The 20369-nt window shown below is 38.4% G+C and overlaps 1 protein-coding gene across 3 annotated transcripts in view; it reads right to left on the minus strand.

Annotated features, from left to right (window-relative positions):
* Positions 1–18352, minus strand: part of LOC129005115 (androgen-dependent TFPI-regulating protein-like) — a 30647-nt gene extending 12295 nt beyond the window's left edge. The window contains exons 1-5 of one of the 3 annotated variants that reach the window (XM_054433925.1): positions 18245–18352; positions 16433–16600; positions 12114–12251; positions 10710–10927; positions 5663–5814 (exon numbers count right to left, since the gene is read on the minus strand). In XM_054433925.1, coding sequence (XP_054289900.1) covers positions 5663–5814; positions 10710–10927; positions 12114–12251; positions 16433–16600 — 676 coding nt within the window. In that variant the 5' untranslated portion in view covers positions 18245–18352. Of the gene's footprint in view, positions 1–5662; positions 5815–10709; positions 10928–12113; positions 12252–16432; positions 16601–18147 lie in introns of all 3 variants that reach the window. The other 2 variants (XM_054433923.1, XM_054433924.1) reach the window with 2 other exon arrangements.
* Positions 18353–20369: the final 2017 nt, after the last annotated feature.

Genomic DNA, 20369 nt, shown 5'->3' on the forward strand with positions numbered 1-20369 from the left:
CTGCAACTGAGGTATTCTTAAAAAAATCCCAAAGCAACAGCCTCATTTGAGCCTACCCCATTCCTCCAACACACTCCCACTACTCACAGTGCAATCTTAAAAGTAGGGATATTTCCCTGCCCCACACTATATATTTAAGATTTTATTAGATTGCAATTTTCTTACAAGGATATACTATTTTATAAGTAGGAATTGACATAGAAATTTTATATTGTAACTAGCGGTTTGCCCGTTCTACGTACGGGAATCTTATAAGTTGAATCCTTATATTCAGAACCGGAGTTGGTTTGCATATTTAGTGTGCATTTTTTCCAGATATGCTGGAAAAACTATTACTGTATATGAATACATATAAACCTTCGAAAATACAATATCTGACAGTTTCAAAGCCAAAACGAATGCTTCGCAATTAAAAGTCACCCGATCGTGTTAGTCCATATTTTATATCTAATGATAAAAGGAATTGCTTTATGGATATATGAGACATAGCCTTAAGGTAGGCCTGTAATTGAAAGTTACTTTTCACATTGGTTAAAAGTACTTAAAATACTACCTCAACCGCACTACTGCACACTTTATTCGGGTTGAAATTTTCATTAACAAAGGTGCTCTTGTCTTTTCCACATGACACTGAGAAATTAGGAGATTAATTTGTTACCAACAGACATACACACACAAATACAGAATTGAATTAGGGGATTTGCTACCTTTAACCAAAGCAAATTACAAACAAAATAATTATTTGAAAATTTTGATAGTGTCATCAAATTTTATGAAAATCGTTTTTAGGCCTAATCAAACTGAAAATTTTCTGTAAATCTGTTGGCAAATATATAAATAAGTAAATAAATACACAGTCCACAAAACATTTATACGTTAACAACGCCAAGCTTTAAAAATTCATGATGGTTTCCTAAAAAAAATCTTTCACTAATGTTTTATCATTTTCATAGCACAAACTAACATTTTGGAGTCCAGACAGAAAACGCAAAAATTATACAATAAGACATCAATTAAATTTAATAAGAAATAAGGTGCAGCACTAACCATAACTATAGTTGTAAATAGTAATGTGTTTGTACGTAAAAATGGTTCTTACTGCTATCAACGGTTCTAAGGAAAAGTAGCAGTACCAAAAACCAACGTTTACATTTAAGAAAATAACTATAGTACTTACGACCAATTCTAACTGTCCCTCTAATCAAACTGCATTATGGGTGTTAATCCGTTGGAAAATATATAAATTAATAAACACACAGGCCACAAAACATGTAACATGTAACGTTAACAACGTAAAGCTTTAAAAAACTCACTATGGTTTGCTCAAAAAAAACTTTCACTTGATGTGGTGCAGTACCGAAGTTATTAATCTCCCTTGGTTTTAATTTTTTTTAAGTTTTTGAAAATCAAAGTTATTTCCCATTAATAGCAATATTTGTAAGCAACTTTTAATGTTAACATATCAATGACAGTTTGAAGAAACCACCTTTATACAAACAAAGGTTTCTTATTTAAAATATTACGTAATCTCTAAACGATACATATATCTAGCAAACATTCGGAGGAAATGTGACAAAAACGCACAAATCTGGGGTTTTGGATGTTTGTAGTTTTACTCACAGAGCATAGAATACATAGATGGCGACAGTGACGTAGCCAGAGGGGGGGTCCTGGGGGTCCGGACCCTCCCTGCCGGTCTTAAATATAATATTTTTTTGTTAAATTAAATGTCAAATTATATAATCATTCTGTATTGTCATGGGGGTTGATTATTTCAATGCCAAGAGAAATAAAAAAAGACCGTTTAAGGGCCTATATTTTTAAAATTTTCCCCAAAACCCACTTTTAACTGGGGGTATGGAATACCCCCCAGACACCCCGGTCGGTCGACCCCCCCCCCCATTTTGAAATCCTGGCTACGTCACTGATGGCGAAAATTGGCTTCACTACTGGTATAGCTGTAGGTATAGGATTGGCGACTCTATATTTATTCTATGCTCTGTTTTACTTCCTAAGTAGTAAAAGAACCGATATCATTGTCGAAATAACGAACTAAGTAACAAAGTAAAAAAAGAAATAAAAAAAAAGAAATAAAAAAAGAAATAAAAAAGAAATAAAAAAAGTAAAAAAAGAAAAAAGTAAAAAGTAGTAAAAGAAATAAAAAAGAAATAACGAAGTAAGTAGAAACCAAAAGTGACACATTGGAAAAGCGAGCTACATCTGTAAGTTAAACCTCTGTTACGATCACAGCGAAATCAGAAAGATCTTCCAAGATCGCAGCAACATCCACGATCACAGTTGTGATTTTTTACTTTGTTTGCACTTTACACAAATGTCCTTGAAGCGCCGTCAATGAGAACTTTTTGTAAGCTATTGGTGGCGATGGTAAAAAAAAATATAAGTTTCCCAGCACTAATACAACACTGATTCACGTTATTTTCCCCGGTTATCAAAACTCAAGAACAATAGTTGCACTTGCGACTAATTAAACCGGTTAAGTAAGGCACAACGTTTTTAATCTCACTTGGTTTGGATGTGCTAACAAAACTTGATCGGAAATGGTTGCGGTATTTGTAAACAACTTTTAATGTAAACATATCAGTGACAGCTAGAAGTGAGAACTAATCCAAACAGCTGATAGTTATTTCATAAAATGTAATAGTAAACATTGAAAGAAAATTTGACAAAAATAAAACAAAAATGGGTATTTGATCGTTCGTTATTTTGTTTTCAATGAAGCGAGGCAATGTTTTTATAGCCAAAGACACTCTCACTAATTCAGTAAATACAGAAAAATGATTTGAACCTTGATCGGTACTCTAGTTTTCTAGGAGTAGGCCGCGTAAAGTGACATTTTGGCGTCACAGACGAAACCACAGAATGGACAAACAGACAGAAATTGAGATAAGACTCGTTTCGGCTTTCTTAGACTATGAAACGTAAAAATAACCAAAAACTGCATGATTCTAAGCAATGTACAGACAAAACTGTAATTTTATTTATCTATAAGTATAAAAGAGGATTTTTGTATATATATATATTTGGCAGTGATAAACTCAGACACCGCTGAACCGATTGCCACGAAACTTGGTACATACATGTAGAATTTCATGGAATAGGTTTATATACACCATCAATTTCGTGATCCGTCCAATCGGCTCCGCCCCAGTGGCTCTGGAGTTTCCCATGTTAACCTTATGAGAAATGGAATTACCAACAGGGTGTAGCACTATTATTTCTTTTACATTTATGACAACAGCTAATTTGCAACCAATAGGTGAGTGAGCGTAGCGAACGAACTTCAACCTGGAGGCGAGTTAGCGTAGTGAACGAGCTAACCTGAAGGCAAGTGAGTGTAGCGAACGAGCTAACCTGAAGGCAAGTGAGCGCAGCGAATGAGCTCCAACCTAAAGGTGAGTGAGCGTAGCGAACAAGCTCCAACCTAAAGGTGAGTGAGCGTAGCGAACGAACTTCAACCAGGACGTTATTGAGTCATGCGAACGAGATCATCTTGAAAATTAAGAAGTTAAACGGGGCAAAGCCCGCGGGTTACAGCTAGTATAGATATAAAATATAATGATATTTCTGTGGGGTGATGGGATATTATATACCGGTAGCATTGAACAAATGGATGAAATAATATACATTAACAAGGAGAAACATTTTAAATAACTGATAGCACATAACACATTATTAGGCGCATTAACAAACATTGTTGGATAAAACACACAAAATAATGGAGAAATCAGAATTAATGATGAATTAATGACATGTAATATTGCAAAATGTAGATTTAGATCGCATAAACACTGTTTAAGCATTCAGATGTGTTATATCACAAAATTAAATTAGTATACAGTATTTCTCATGCTGATGAATTGTATCTCCTTCAGGAGCCAATTAAATCTACCTTCGTCAAGTCCAGTGCTTAAATATACCCTCCCTGTTAATCATCACAACATATTTAGTCAATGACAAAACCACTGTTTTGAAACAAAGCACAGCATTCAATTGAGTTTTTGGACATAAATACCTCAGAAGAATACCATCTGGCATTAAGAGCTTGTCATCATTTCCTAGAGTATAAATTTTTGTCAGTAACAATAAAATACGTAATTCGTTCAGGCTATTTAGAATATTTGGGGTGATTTAGACCAAATTAGGTCAGGTTAAATTTGTTTAGGATGAGTTTCACTGTTTTCTGTCATTTATTTCATAGACCAACCATTCTTATATATAATACGTGAAGGCGATTTCTACAAAACACTACTCCTCCGTTAATAATGGACAGATTTTTACAAACAATGTGCAAAAATTAAGTATTTTATGTGTAGACACCCCCTTTCACCAATTCCTGTAATAAAAGGCCTCGGGCATTGCTCCACATGCCATCAAAATCCCAGTGTATTTCTTATGAAGAAAATATTTTGTTTACTTAAGCAGACAAATAATTTGTAATAATTGTATACTAAAACAGCTGTTCATAGTAAACACATGATACACACAAGAGCGTTCGTTTTCAGTGTCAATAACTGGAGTGGAGTGATTGGTTACATTATCTTTGAGTTAAAACTTTTAAGTCGTCGGAAATTATGACTGTTATTCGTTTTGAAATAACGCCTATAATACTTTGCAATTGCTCGAATTCGAGCAACAGGTGCAACAGTAATTTATATTAGCCTAAGTGCAAGCTTTGACAATTCCAAAGTACAATGGCGTAAGTCAGAGGAAATGAATGGTGTTGGTGTTTAAAGTACATTATAAAGGTTTTCTGTAAATATGTGCACAATGGAGACGTTAATTTACAAACAAACCTCATATTATAATTTTCTTTACCTTTTTTATAAATTCAACCAGTTGAGTGTTAAAACTTGATAGAATATATATTATATTTGTTAACATTTTCAGATACTAATTCAACAAATCTATCTAAGAACCCCCAGATCAAATTAGAAACTTTATAGTGCTATGTTTTAAGAGTAAATAGTACATTATTTTTAAACTTAAAAAACAAAATAGATAGTTGTTTTTTATTAGCTCCAGGTGGATGGTAAATATACATATTGAGAATTGTGCCTCAGATATGTGAACTACAATTTACTAACCAAAACTAACAATAAAGCCAATCTTGAACTCTTCAGGTTCTATTCGCTGGTTGGGAAAACTTTAAATTTTATAAATCTGCAGGACTACAGAGAAGTAAGGTACAGAGGAAACAGGCTTATGGGACAACCGTGTGCTTTCAACTCTGGTATGTTGTGTGGGAAATATACTTGTGACAAGCAAGGAAGAGCCCAAGCGGAGAGCACTTAGCGGAAATTCCTATCGCACAGGGCACAGGGTCTTCCTCAACCATGAGCGTTGTAGTACATGAGGGCGTGTGAGAACGGTGTTGGACTTAACCCTAGACACCAGCACTGGTGCTAGACAACATTTAAGTGTACCATGGACTGTATCCTCTGTTCCTTATACTTCTCTATGACAGGACCTAAAAAGACTTTGCATAACACTCAAGGACAGGTTTGGACTTCATTGAGCAACAAAACGTGTATAAGTTTGCTTGTTCAATTGGTTGATTATGGTGATTAATAGTTTGGTCATGATTAGTTAATTAGGCCTATTGGTTAACTAAGTATCACATCAAAATATACAGTACACTCACCCCAAAAAACTTTGTTGAGGAAGTATTGAGCTCCGTAGAGAGCGATTGCTAGAACGTATGTTGCTAAACAGAATGTTATCCTTAGGGTCCAGTTAAGGGTTTTAAACACAGGGTAGAGCCAAGCACCGCTCTGGTAATAGGTCAGCATCAGACTGAAAAATTACAAAAAAGTGTTTACAATTGAAATAAATAGTCAATCTGACATATACAAGGTGAGTTTTAAATGAGTTCCCCCCCTACTTTTTTCTACATTTCTTAAGATATCAACCCCGGACCACGTCAGATCATTGTAGAGTAGTAAGTACTTCATTTTAACTGGGTATACATCTTTGGCCGCCATCTTGGATCCGCCATCTTGGATCCGCCATATTGGATACAAAGTTTTTTTTTAAGTTACCAGGGTTGTGACCCATCATTTCAAATTAGAATTTAACGCTGAGTACAATGCCGTAATTAGTTTTTAAAATCTGGATCCATTCTAAAGTTATGATGACTTTTTATAACTTTATTTTTAGCCCATTTTAACATTATGCATTTACAAACTAAGACCATAATCTCAAAATAAAGCTAGATAAAGATAAGTATACACCACTATTCATTGTCAAACTATTTTCATTTGGTTATGATGGATGTATTTTTTTCAGGCGCCAACTTGGATCCGCCATTTTGAAATGTGACAAATTAATTTAAATACAAGGGTGGTGTTGTGACCCATAATTTTAAACTACTTTATTATGCTGAACTCAATGCCGCAATGCGTTTTTGGTTATCAAGGTTTCTTGGTGAAATATTAAAATTATCTTATTTAAAATGTCAATATTTCAAAAACCAAATATGAAAATGAAAAACTGATTGCGGCATTGAGTTCAGCATAAAAAGGTAGTTCAAAATTATGGGTACTATTTTGAGATTATGGTCTTAGTTTGTAAATGTACAATGTTAATAGGGCTAAAAATAAAATAAAGTTATAAAAAGTACTTTAGAACGGATCTAGATTCTTAAAAACTAATTGCGGCATTGTACTCAGCGTTAATTTTAATTTGAAATGATGGGTCACAACCCTACCTTTACATTTGAAAAAAAAAACTTTGTATCCAATATGGCGGATCCAAGATGGCGGCCAAAAATGTATAGGCTACCCAGTTAAAATGAAGTACTTACTACTCTACATTGATCTGATGTGGTCCGGAGCTGATATCCTAAGAAATGTAGAAAAAAGTAGGGGGGGGGGAACTCATTTAAAACTCACCCTGTATACTTTCTCCCATTAGCTTATCAACAACCCCAATAACGGACAAGCGGTGGCAGTATCTATGATATTTTATGGGGGAAATCGCAAAATTATTACAAAAGTTGCATTAACTTTTGAATTGTAATTGTTACAGCATTGGGGGTTGTAACAATATGTAGGTTAACGTGTTCGCGGCATACCTTCAAACAGGTGCTCGCCAATGGCAGCGAGGCCCAGGCAAAGCCCCAGCGTGCGACCGAATCGGCGAACGCAATTGGCATTCAAATATTTCAGTCTGACGAATGAAAAAAGAGCAGTGGTGATTGTGCTGCGTTACCCGAGAGTGGACGTAGTTCACTGAAACACCCAAAGGTAGCAGCACTGCTAGGATCCGTAGCCAGTGTCTTTGTATAGTGGCTCAAAGAGAGAAAATCCTCGGAACCGGGAAAAAAGCATTGCCAGACAGGATTTTACTGGAAGTTTTAGTACCAACCTACACCAGAATAAAGCTCGCATTTTAAGCTACAGTCTGGCAATGAATATAGAGTGAAAATTTAAAAACGTACGTTTTCATGTCCCTGGCCTTTTACTTCGTAGCTACTGGATTTGTAGTTTATTATTATGTGTTTTAATATTTTTTGGGATGGGGGCAACATGTTACACACATTTTTGGTTTTAAATAGGATCTAGGTATTTTTTCCGTATTTTTAAAGTCTCGAAATTCACGACCATGACGTGTCCCTAGGGTACATTTTCCAACTTTCACGCTGTTTTTAGACTAATTATTCATGCCGAAATATATAAAGCCATATTTTTATGTCATCAATGGTTATTAAACTTACAAAAAAGGAGCATATTATAATTTTATTGTCATTGCAAACTGACTACCATGACATAATAAGTCTGTCCCTCGATTTGGCGTCACGACCATTTGGGAAAATTTTTCAACTTTGGAGCACGACAGTGGCAAGCCTGGCGTTGATGGAGTCAGTTGGTTTTAGAGACTAGTTCGGGGTGTACGTCAGTATTGTAGTGCCGGTCGTTTTGAGTTGAAAGGAGGAATTACAAGATTAATACAGGAAAGGTTGTGTTATTTGTAATTTTGGTGTGTCCATGACCGTACATAGTCATTCGATGAAGTAGACATGGTGTTAATTTTTGTTTATAAGATATTTCAATTGCTAGATTAACCTAGAAGTCCACTTTGTATCCTCGAACATGAGGTGCAGAGCTACCGCCAGAACAGAGCCAAATAACACGTAATTTCACGACCAAAGTTTCACGACCATCGCGGGTTTTTTCACGACCTATCCAGCCTTATGGATTATAGTGTGTTTGGTCGTGACAATAACTTTAATATAATTGTAATTTGAACAGTTTAGTTCAATTGAAACACATATTTTTATTATAACTAACAGTATAATTAAAGGATTGTTTAGAAAGATTTAGATTTTTTTATAAAATTCACGACCGTACCGCTTGTCCCTGACCATCACGTTTATGATTTCTGTCATAAAAATTTCAAAAATTAAAATATCGTCATATTTCAATGTTTTATACACAAAAGAAGCACGCCTCTATGCAAACATAACGATTTTTCGGGTCTCAGGTAAGTTTTTTCGGAGTTATACAAACTTAAAAAGATATTATTGGCTTTTTTCAATTTTTTTGAGTTTTTTATTTTTTTCTAGAAAGACCAAATATACTAAAAGCTCAGTGACCTTTTTAATGTATAATGGTCATAAAAGTAAATTAGGTAGTTTATAGCAAAACATAGTTATAAAAATAATATTAACTATTTTTAATATTCATTTAAACGTCTGTTATGGTCGTGACAGGATATTGTGTTTTTCCACTAAAGATGCTCTTTTAAAAAAAAACTACCAAAGATATTGCGTTACCATGGACATTTTATGAAACTTCAAATGTTAATGAAATCAAAAAAATAATAAAAGTTTTGAAAAAAGGGGAAAAAAATTTGCAAAGTGTGTTTCCTGAAAGCGTACGTTTTTAAATTTTCACTCTATAACGTTCCCCGGCAATGGCTGAGCTCACATTGAAGCAAGGTTGTTGGCATTGGTGAAGGACGACATTTCCCGCACAGCACCAGTGGTGCCGGTACCACAGGGCGAGAATTCCCGCCCCTCGCACTGAATGTGTTAAAGGACCATAACAACATTTTAAATCAAAATCAATCGAGCCGTTTTTGTGGAAACCCAATTTTCCTGTTGTTTTATGGGTTTTTTTTTAGATAAATCACCACTAAAAATAAAAATTTCTTCCTAAATAACCAAAAGACACCTAGGATTAGTACCCACAAACCAAATTTCATCAAAATCCATAGGTGTAGTCTGTAGCTCAGTACACATCCACAAACTCACACACAAACACACAGTGATCACTACAAAAACCACTTTTTGGTTTTCAGGGGGACCCAAAACAAATATTCCCACCTAAAACTCGAAACTAAAAAATTGAAATTGTTGACAAAAACAATACCGTACTTTCTCCATATCCTATGTAGAGGGGGAGAAAGTAAAAGGGTCATTAGACGTATAGCCAATTAAGATACACACTACAAATAGTATTTTTATATTCTCCCTTTAGACAGTGTTTATTAATATATAAACCTTCTACAATGGTTAAAAGTGATTTGGATACATGAGGAGAGCTAATCCTCTAACAATCCGCATACAAAACACTGGAATTTAATAAAACCAATAAGCAGTGCCGGATTTAGGGTACTTGCGGCCCTAGGCCAAATTACTTGAGCGGCCCTCCCCCTGTGGTGGAAATTCCTTGCGATCGCGGAAGTAATCGTGAATACCTCCTATGCATCAAGAGGACATCATCATCAACCCCCGTGATCGTGGATGAAATCGTCATCATAACCCTAGTGAGCTAGTGAGTGTGTGTGTGGTGTGGTGAGCTGTGACCTTGAGGACATCATCACCGTCACCCACGACCGCAGTAAAATCGTGAACATCCCGCGGGCCGCAATCACGGGGACATCATCATCGACGTAAACATCTCCTGCGAAGCAACAATCACGGGGAAATTTACATAGACACTTGCGATCGCATAGTTGAATTTATTTTATTAAACTGTGGACTGCGATCATGAGGACATCATCATTGTCACCTGCGTCCGTGCCGAAATCGTCAACACCCCCCTCGGGAAGCCATCACGGGGACTTCCTCATTGACACCTTTAGCCGCGGCTTGAACATCTCCCGTGAGCCGCAATCACGGGAACGCCATCATCAACACTTGCAGCCGCGTTGAAATCATGAATATCTGCCGCAGTCCACAATTACGGGGACATCATCATCGACACTTTGTGACCGCGGCGAAATCGTGAACATCTCCCACGGGCCGCAATCATGGGGACATCATCATCGACACTTGTGATAGCGGCTAATTCTTGAACGTCTCCCGCGGGCTTCGATCATGAAGATACATCACTGTCACCTGCGGCCGCGGCAAAATCGTGAATATCTCCCTCGGTCCGCGGGGACATCATTATAGTCACCTGTGATTGTAGCAAACTGGTGGCTTAATATATTTTTTTTTATCTTAAAAAAAGTTTTTCTCAATCCTCTGCCCCCCTTTGTTTGCAGCCCTAGGCCGCGGCCTAATCGGCCTAGTGGTAAATCCGACACTGCCAGTAAGTAGTGCAACACAGATTTAAACTAGTTCATTTATCATCACAATTCGTGGGATATAGCATTTATAATCAACTGCTCCCAACAATGAAGGACATTTCAAATTTAATAAATAAACATTTTTGTCAAAAATACATAGTAAAATCTCTTACCAGAGTGAGTAGCAGAGCAAGTACAGTGTAATTCCAAGCAGCGCAGGTTTGAATGAAGGATATTTATGAAAACAGAGATACATCTCCAGCAAGACTACAACTGAGGTGGTAGTGTGGAGAGAATGGTTGATCCAAGGAGGCAGGTACTTGTCCAATACTGTGGGGAATATGAGGTTGCGGTCTACGGACCAAATACCCCAGAAAACTATTGAGACCAACTGCAAAAAGATTAAATAATTAGACAAAGTGAAATATTAAGTTATACATCAAATATGGGTAAAACTATACATTTCAATACCGTGTTGTCGGAGTTTGTTGCAAAAATAAAACAATTAGAATTGAGACACCGACAATAGGCGTAGTGAAGCTCAAATACAGTGTATGCTTTGTACTGTAGGTTTAAGTTTTTTTTTGTTTACTACAGATTCAATTTCCTTAAATTTGTACATGTCAATACTTGATTTATTAGGTACTGCAATCACACCTTGAAGCTTGATTAGAACCATTCTTGGCATAAAAACCATGATTTACTTTTAACTTATTCTTTTAACCTTTCGAGCTTGGGAAAACACCCTCTGTTGAGTCTTATTTACATTTACAATAAATTCCCAATTACACTAAGCCTCATAGAAATCTATGCAACATGTATATCAGCTGATCGGAAACTAAGTAAGGAAAACAGGGATACCAACAGGTAAGCTGGTTTTTTTTTCATTAAAATCTGTCCCAGAGTACTTTTTATTTGGGTTGCTTCGAAAAAAAAACCTGGTTTTCAGCTACGCTGCGTAGCCTACGCATGAAATTTGTACTATATAACGCTAAAAAAGTTTGATCTAAAATAATTTATAAAACAAACATAGGCTATTTACAAAAAATTTGACAGTCACACTATCTGAGGGTTTATTTATGTCAGAAATTGTCTGAATGAACTAGATTCCATTTTATCAGCATTAATCTTTGACCAATTTCCTCGGTTTATCATGAGTTTTCGTTAATTAATTTTCAATTCAACTTCAGATAATAAATCATAGTAAACAAATAAATATTCTTTAGAGTTCACAATCTTTTTATATCGAGTGTAGGCCTACATGTTGCTCTTATGTATTGCTTTGCAGGTAATTTGATTTCATGGACCAAAAAGGTACAGAAGGTTTACTTGTTACAAAGGAGAAGTTTGTTCTTAATTCAGCCATTTGCACTGCCAAAAATACTAAGTCAACTATTTTAAAACCTTATAGTTGGATATTAGTTTATAGAAAAACTGTAATTACCATGGGTACCCTTATAACTTTTCGAGAAGGGGGGATAGGATACGGAATAAGCCCCAGTAAAAAGGGGGGGTTCAGGGATCCTCGCCCAGAATATGTTTAGAATTTGGGTACAAATGTTTAATGATATTCTTACCAAAGCCATTGGTGCCACCAGTACTGTGAAGAAGTAGTTCTTAAACTTATTTACTTTATCCTTTAATCTTTCTTGTCCTTTGAAAACACTCAACACATCTTCTACGAGAGCCACGAGAAAGTATATAGTTTGCAGAGTCTGGAAACATTAGCAGTAAATATAGCAATGATCATAAAATATTTATTCTTATTATTCATTTAAAATTAATAATAAGACTTAACCTTATTCTTGATCAGCAGAATAGGTGTTATTAAATTTGCGGAAAGTAAATAAAATTATGTCTATAATAACACTTGAAACATATTTACACCTTTGACTCACAAAACAGTAAGAGTAAATACATATAAGAATGGTAAGTGGTGATCCCTAATTATTGTATATTCATAAGGAAGGACAAAGTAAAAATAAAATAAGCTAATAAATGAACAAGTAAATTTTATACTACAGTTGTACTTAGAAACGTCTTGCCCTGAACTTCCGGTAGCCAATAGGATATAAGTAGGGATGCCATCGAGGTTCTTGTCACTCACCTATTGGTCTGATGATGATTTGACTGTCCAATCAAAATCGATCACCATTTACCATTTTTAAATATATATATTTATATATATATATGCAAAGGGTGATACAAACATGTTAGGTACCTAATCAAGAACAAAAGGCTACAAAAACAAGGATAATATTATGTAAATTAAATATATAGCCTATATGTTTCAAAATTTAATAGACATATTTTTATTTACTTTCAGTAAATCTCATTGCATCATGTTATAGGGCCTACATATACTGTGTTAACAAGATTGTGAATAATAATATTTTACCATGTAACATTGAATAGCATTGATTGAGAAAGGTTGTATTACCTTGGCACAGAAGTGGGTTTATGAGCCAAGGATGAATCAGACAGATCATAGACTGTGTTACTATTTTTTTTGTCCTAGGACACTAAGCTCTAGAACAGGACCGTTTTTCACTTCAGGTTAGACCAGGGGTTGCGGTATAATCACATTAATAAAATCCATTGGTGATTTTCCGGGATTTGAACCTGTGACCTCAAAGATCAAAATCCTGCACTCTACCACTGGATCAGCTCATTCCCCCTGTTTTACAGATCAGCCAAAATTTCTGTGTGCACGATCAGAACTGGTAGAATCTTGGCAAGGGTTTTTTTCCTAGGATGCTAGGCAAGAGCCCGGGGTATTTTCACAGTACTTCAGACTAGAACTAGGGGTTGTTGCACTATCACTTAGATAAAATCCATTGGCGGGATTTGAACCCGGGACCTCAGGGACCAAAGTCCTGCACTCAGCACTCTAACCATTAGAACAGCTCGCTCCCCTGGCAAGGGGGTTGGCAGAGGTTCTTTGGTAAAAACATCTGTGTCTTGCTACTCAGTGTGACTCACTCACCCCTATCGCCAGCACTGCCAATAACCGGCACACATGTTTTTAGTGTAGCTAGAAGCTAAAACAGACATTTTGGCCGATCTGTAATGATTAAGATGAGCCGGTTCTTAAGTGATAAAATATGTATAAGCTTAAAAATCTTGTACTGTATCATATTTTGTGAGGAAGTTTCCTCCAGAGCACTAGGCCTTATCAAGGGTGGTAAGGGTCGATAAGTGAAAGACTCTTGGTATCTCAACCTTCCATTTTTATTCCCTAAAATCCTTATCCTAACACATATGTTTATATATACAATATTATATACAGTCTTGATCCTGGGTCCGTAGTCCTCCTACCAGGCAGTGTCTCCGGGCTCGTATTCAGGGGTTGGGCAGAGGTTGGATCAAGTCTTGCTTGTTCCCTTACTGGCCCGGTGGTCTACGACACTCCTAAAAGATATCCGTGTGGGTCCGCGGTCTAGATCCTTGGCACCTTCACCCCGGAATCCTCGGTCCCCTAGCTGCTGCTCTCCACTGGAGACGGTTCTGGCTTTCCAAGCACAGAAGTCAAGCTGGGCCGGTTTAATGTGCTACTGCTCTCCACTGGAGACGGTTCTGGCGTCACTTGCTCAGAAGTTAGCACTCTCTAGGCAGTCTACTCGGTCTGCAGTCCGACGTAAACTCCTTCAACACTTAGCGTATACCTATGTATATGCTTTAAAGGTGGTGGGCGACCCCAAAGTCCACCCCTCCACCTACGACTACGGACACGCGGGCTCAACACGCCCATGCGAAGGTGTCGGTGGCTCAACACGCCCGTCCGACAGTGCTGGTGGCTCAACACGCCCGTCCAGCGGTACCCGTGGCTCAACACGCCCATCAGGTGTCCCGCGGGCTCAACACGCCCATGCGGGGTGTCGGGCGCTCAACACGCCCATCCGACGGTGCTGGTGGCTCAACACGCCCATCCAGCAGTACCCGTGGCTCAACACGCCCATCAGGTAACTCGCGGGCTCAACACGCCCATGCGAGGGTGCCGGGGGCTCAACACGCCCGTCCGACAGGCCGGGGGCTCAACACGCCCGTTCAGCGTACCCGTGGCTCAACACGCCCATCAGGTAACTCGCAGGCTCAACACGCCCATGCGAGGGTGCCGGGAGCTCAACACGCCCGTCCGACGGTGCCGGGGGCTCAACACGCCCGCCCAGCGTACCCGTGGCTCAACACGCCCATCAGGTAACTCGCGGGCTCAACACGCCCATGCGAGGGTGCCGGGGGCTCAACACGCCCGTCCGACGGTGCCGGGGGCTCAACACGCCCGTCCAGCGTACCCGTGGCTCAACACGCCCATCAGGTAACTCGCGGGCTCAACACGCCCATGCGAGGGTGCCGGGGGCTCAACACGCCCGTCTGACGGTGCCGGGGGCTCAACACGCCCGTCCAGCGTACCCGGGGCTCAACACGCCCGTCCAGCGTACCCGTGGCTCAACACGCCCATCAGGTAACTCGCAGGCTCAACACGCCCATGCGAGGGTGCCGGGGGCTCAACACGCCCGTCCAACGGTGCCGGGGGCTCAACACGCCCGCCCAGCGTACCCGTGGCTCAACACGCCCATCAGGTAACTCGCTGGCTCAACACGCCCATCAGGTAACTCGCGGGCTCAACACGCCCATGCGAGGGTGCCGGGGGCTCAACACGCCCGTCCGACGGTGCCGGGGGCTCAACACGCCCGTCCAGCGTACCCGTGGCTCAACACGCCCATCAGGTAACTCGCGGGCTCAACACGCCCATGCGAGGGTGCTGGGGGCTCAACACGCCCGTCTGACGGTGCCGGGGGCTCAACACGCCCGTCCAGCGTACCCGGGGCTCAGCACGCCCATCAGGTAACTCGCGGGCTCAACACGCCCATGCGAGGGTGCCGGGGGCTCAACACGCCCGTCCAGCGTACCCGGGGCTCAGCACGCCCATCAGGTAACTCGCGGGCTCAACACGCCCATGCGAGGGTGCCGGGGGCTCAACACGCCCGTCCAGCGTACCTGTGGCTCAGCACGCCCATCAGGTGTCTCGCGGGCTCAACACGCCCATGCGAGGGTGCCGGGGGCTCAACACGCCCGTCCGACGGTGCCAGGGGCTCAACACGCCCATCCGGCGGGGTCGGGCCCGGAGGCCCAACTGACTTCTCGGTGCCAAACAACCTGGTTAAGTACCCGCCGAATGGTACCCAAGTGGTGGGGGGTGAGTACCTTACCTCCCCTTCGGAGCATCTTTCCCCTCCTTAGGAGTCATTTTCATGTCTCCGAGTACTTTTGTACCTTTAACCTCAAAATTCTCTAGGGAGTCAAAAACACTTCTTTACAATTTCATCGGTATGCCTTTTTCTGGCTTTTGGGAGTCTTTGAATGAACGGAAAATCATCCAATATACTGCCTTCTATATATAATTTTAACTTTTTTCTACTAAATAGTGAATTCACTGTATGATTACTGTATGTACTCTGGATGACTGAAGTTTGAGTACGTGAAACTGTTATGTAACAAACTGAAACTGTAAATACAAACTTTGATGAGACATTTTCCATCACAGTTATTAAATATTATTCACAACATTTTGGTATTATCATCACTATCAACTGAAATAGGGACACCACCTAGATGCGTATTTTAATCCAAATATGAGTAAAGGATAAGTGTAGAATGGAATGAGATGATCTGTGTAGCTTTCTTACTGAATAAGATCAGCTTTTTAATCAGTCAGGACCATTTGATTTACAGCCCAATGATCAGGAACAGCTATGGGTACTGTTTCAACCTATCAAAAAGCAAGTGACTTTTCTCAGGATTGATCAGGCAAAACCTCTAGGCATAGCCCCTGGGATCCTACAATGATAATGTAAAGTTAGGACTCAAGCGATCAGAGAGTTGATTTGGTACTTACAAAAGTCCAGTTGGTAAGATATCGCAGCGAAAACCTTTTGACATGACGTACCACTGGATCATTTATCTCCTCAGGTTTGAACTCCAGCATGTTCTCTTTCATCCAGTGAGTGACCACCATGAAGTAGCCGACAACAGTTACATGATAAAGTAGACTTGTGACTGCCATCTGAGGAAACAAACATGCAAGGATAAACATGAAGGCACATCTCATTACAGTCGGGACCACGTAAGTTTGCAGTTGAGGGAGGAGCCTATTTACCACATGGTTTTGAATGAACCAATGAGAACCGTGCGGTGATGCCAAATCTAATAAATACCAGCTGATTTGAAAATATTGCTTAGTATATTTTAATTAGTGTTGTCAACGGGTGATGTGGCAACGTCGCACTAGCCTTGTCTTGTGATTGGCTGCCACCAACTGCAAACTTACAAGGTCGAGACTCTAGTTATTTACTGACCATGAAATATTGTGAAGGGCGGAATAGAGAATCTATCTGCCCCTTCTACTTTTTTTTAGTAGCACAGAGAAGTAAGATACAGAGGAAACTTGCTTATGGGTACGACCGTACGCTTTCAGCTCTAGTTTGTTGTACAGGAAAATATACTTATTAGCAAGCAAGAGCGTAAGCGACGAGCATTGTGTGAAAATTCCTATCGCACAGGGTTTTCGTCCCACAACCCACCATGAGCGTTGTGGTAGCCTACATGAGGGCGAAGGGGCAGTGTTAGACTTTGCACTAGACACTAGTAACAGTGATTCCTGGACACCAGCACTTATATGTTACATATGGTTAATGGTTATATGTTATATGGCCAGGCATACCTCCAAAGGGTTATGAAAGCATTTTTTCTTGTTATTTATCATAAGGTAAAATGAATTCATGTTAAAATCAATACCAAAGAACAAACAAATCAATAAATTGATTCAGACTAACATTTTCTCATGATAAGTCATGTGATAATGTTTTACAGAGTTGTAATTGGTTGAAGTCTGTGTGGTCTATTATTGGACTAAAAACAAAAAGTTATTTGTACATGGCATAAGTGACATGATTATGAAGTTGAAGTGGACAACTAAAAGAAACTGTGAAGTGGACTTAACCACATAGGAAGTGTGTCTAATATTTTTTATAAATTACAAGAAACAAAGTTTGGTTTAGAGTCAGTTTATACATAATTTTATGTAGGCCCACATTTTAAAATTTACTTTAAAACTTAAATGATTTTTCATCATAATAATAATTATATTCTCTCCATTAAAAGAATAAATCCAGCCAATTAAAATATATACTGCATTTCCATTTTGCAAAATTTATTTTTATATATGCCTCAGTATGGTATTTAAGTTTATTTTATCAATTGAGAATTTTTTACTGTTTGTATTAAACTCTTTATTTGAATTAGGTGCGTGTCTTAAAATAAACCAGTAACTTTGACTGTGTAAAAATTAGAAAACAAAAATCAATGTCCCCAATATATGTACTTATAACACCTTTGTTTTAAAATGTCATATGTACAAAAACTAATAAACAAAGACATATTGAAGGAATATTGGCCTAATTAAAATCAACAAAGGTTCTTTTATAACAGTAGTACATCTATTGGTCACAACTCATTATTGATGTGGTTGAATTAGAACAATAATGAAGTAAATTTTACCATTTGAAAAGACTTGTTCCAATCAAGATCTAAAACACTGCTAAATATATTTACCTGACTACGTTTGTAGATTTGCTCAGAAATTAACAGCACAGGTACTAGTTTATTGTAATTTTCCTTATCCTCCTACTAACCTTCGCCTGGAACTAACCTCGAAGCGACAGCAGTTCTGTTTCCGTGGTCAGGTTATGGTGTGGCTGGCTGGTCTTGGTCGTGGCAAAGTAGGTTATTGACGTGCCACTGCACTGCACTATCTGCTAATACTGTAGTGTAGTATAGTGTATAGTAGGCGAGTCTGAGTAGGCCAGTAGGCCTATCGATCGATCTACAAACTGCTTCTCTTCCTCCCCTCCACCCTCTCAACACGTTCCATCGTTCCATGGCCTGGGGGGGGGGGTAATTGTTATCAGGGGGGATAATGATAAGGTGACTCGCAAACCGGAAACTAGTCACGTGACTCGATTACTCAACCATTGTTTTTGTGGAATTCCGCTTACACTGATGGAAGTAATTTCTTTTCGTGTATTTAAATTGTCACGTCGAAGAAGTAGTTAACCCGAGTTGTTGTTTTCAAAAAGTTCTTTAAACTGGAGAATTTGTCTGATTGATTAACTCAATGCCAATTGCATTTAAGACTTTTGAGGGTAAAAAAGGGGAAAACTAATTTTCACCCCATAAAAGCCATTTTCAATAGTCTGATCATGATTGCAAAACTTGTTTAAATGTATGTGATGTAAGTTTACAAGTCTTGTACAAAAGTATAAAATCTTCAAAATCGTATGATTTATTTTACTCGAGTTATCGTGTATATTATGAACCTTACATTAAACAACCATTTTCCCCCTTTTTCATTCAACCTCCGTTTAAATATCCATATCAACAAATTATGGTCATTAAAAGAAAGCAGACCAGAAGACACACACAGGCAGAGTTTATCCATGTCTGCTGATTCCATAAATCAATTAAAAATTATTACTATCTACAAAATTAAAAATTTACTCTTGATTACTTTATGTTTGTAAAACTAGTTATTTTAAACAAACATGTGTACTACTGTATATCAATTTTAGTGGTATAATTAAAATTTTGTTACATCATTCATTCGCTTTTAAAACTGATGTTTGTTGAGGTCTCTGGAGGACGTACAAACGAAAAAGTAAGTCAGTCCCGGGAAAAGGTCTCACCATTAGACCTTCAGTAAAGCTTATTCCCTATGATAAATTCGCTAAAATTAACTTAATCCGTATAGAAATTATTAAGCTAGCGAGTATTCTATTCTATTTTTGTGGACGATTTAAGGGGAGTTTACATAACTGGTTAAGCGAGTGAGGGCAAAAGTTATATTTATACAGAGAAACGGGAGCGAGTGAAAGTAAACACAGATATCTCTGATTCTCTGGACAAAACTTTCCCTGAACTCGGGGAAAACCTCCAATCCTCATTCTTGTTGTCAACCAACGAGTAGTCAAGCTCGACTTGATCCTATACCCTTACCCTTACTATAATGAGCAATGTATATGCTTGTATGTGAGCTATGTATGTTATGCTTCTCGTTGGTATGCTTGCACAAAGATCTCGTTTATTTCGTATTTTATTACATCATAATATTATATCTAACTAGCTGTTAACCTGTCCAACGTACGGGAATGAAGTAGTCTATTAAAAATGAAACAATGCAGAACTGCTAGTTTATACACGCATATAGAAAAATTCTGGCAGTTTTAATAGGTAAAATCACCTAGAAAATAGTTACTTTCGTTACGGAGTGATGAAAAAGTATATTCAATAAGAAAACTGTCCTTAAATTGTCATTTTTTAAGTAAAAAAGATCAGTATATCTAACAGTCCACTCCTTAACGACTTTATTATTGTTATTGTGTTGTATTTATTATTATTGTTATTTCGGTAAATCGGTCTACACGGGGTTATTGAGCGTAATTAATAATTTTGTAATTAATGGTTGAATATGGGTAACTCATATGTTTACCCTAGGGACAGTCAGATATTGAAAATGAATGGGAACTACAAACTCATGAAAGACGTGATGGCAATTAAAGAGGAAGACAAAAAATATGCTGAAACTGACATCACAAAAGGGGCTATTACGTTTGACCTAGAGGCAATTCTAAATATCCCCTCGGGCGGAGATTCTTAAATTTATTATAATTTACAATTTATGATACAAACAGAGATTGTCATAGTATCTTGTTTGACGAAATAAATGGCAGGAAAAGTTCAGCTGAAGCACATAATTTTTTATATGGGATGACACATTA

The sequence above is a fragment of the Macrosteles quadrilineatus genome, unplaced genomic scaffold (assembly GCF_028750875.1).
Source record: "Macrosteles quadrilineatus isolate MER2022 unplaced genomic scaffold, UCM_ALF_1.0 Scaffold_16__1_contigs__length_3527350, whole genome shotgun sequence".
Taxonomy (NCBI): Eukaryota; Metazoa; Arthropoda; class Insecta; order Hemiptera; family Cicadellidae; genus Macrosteles; species Macrosteles quadrilineatus.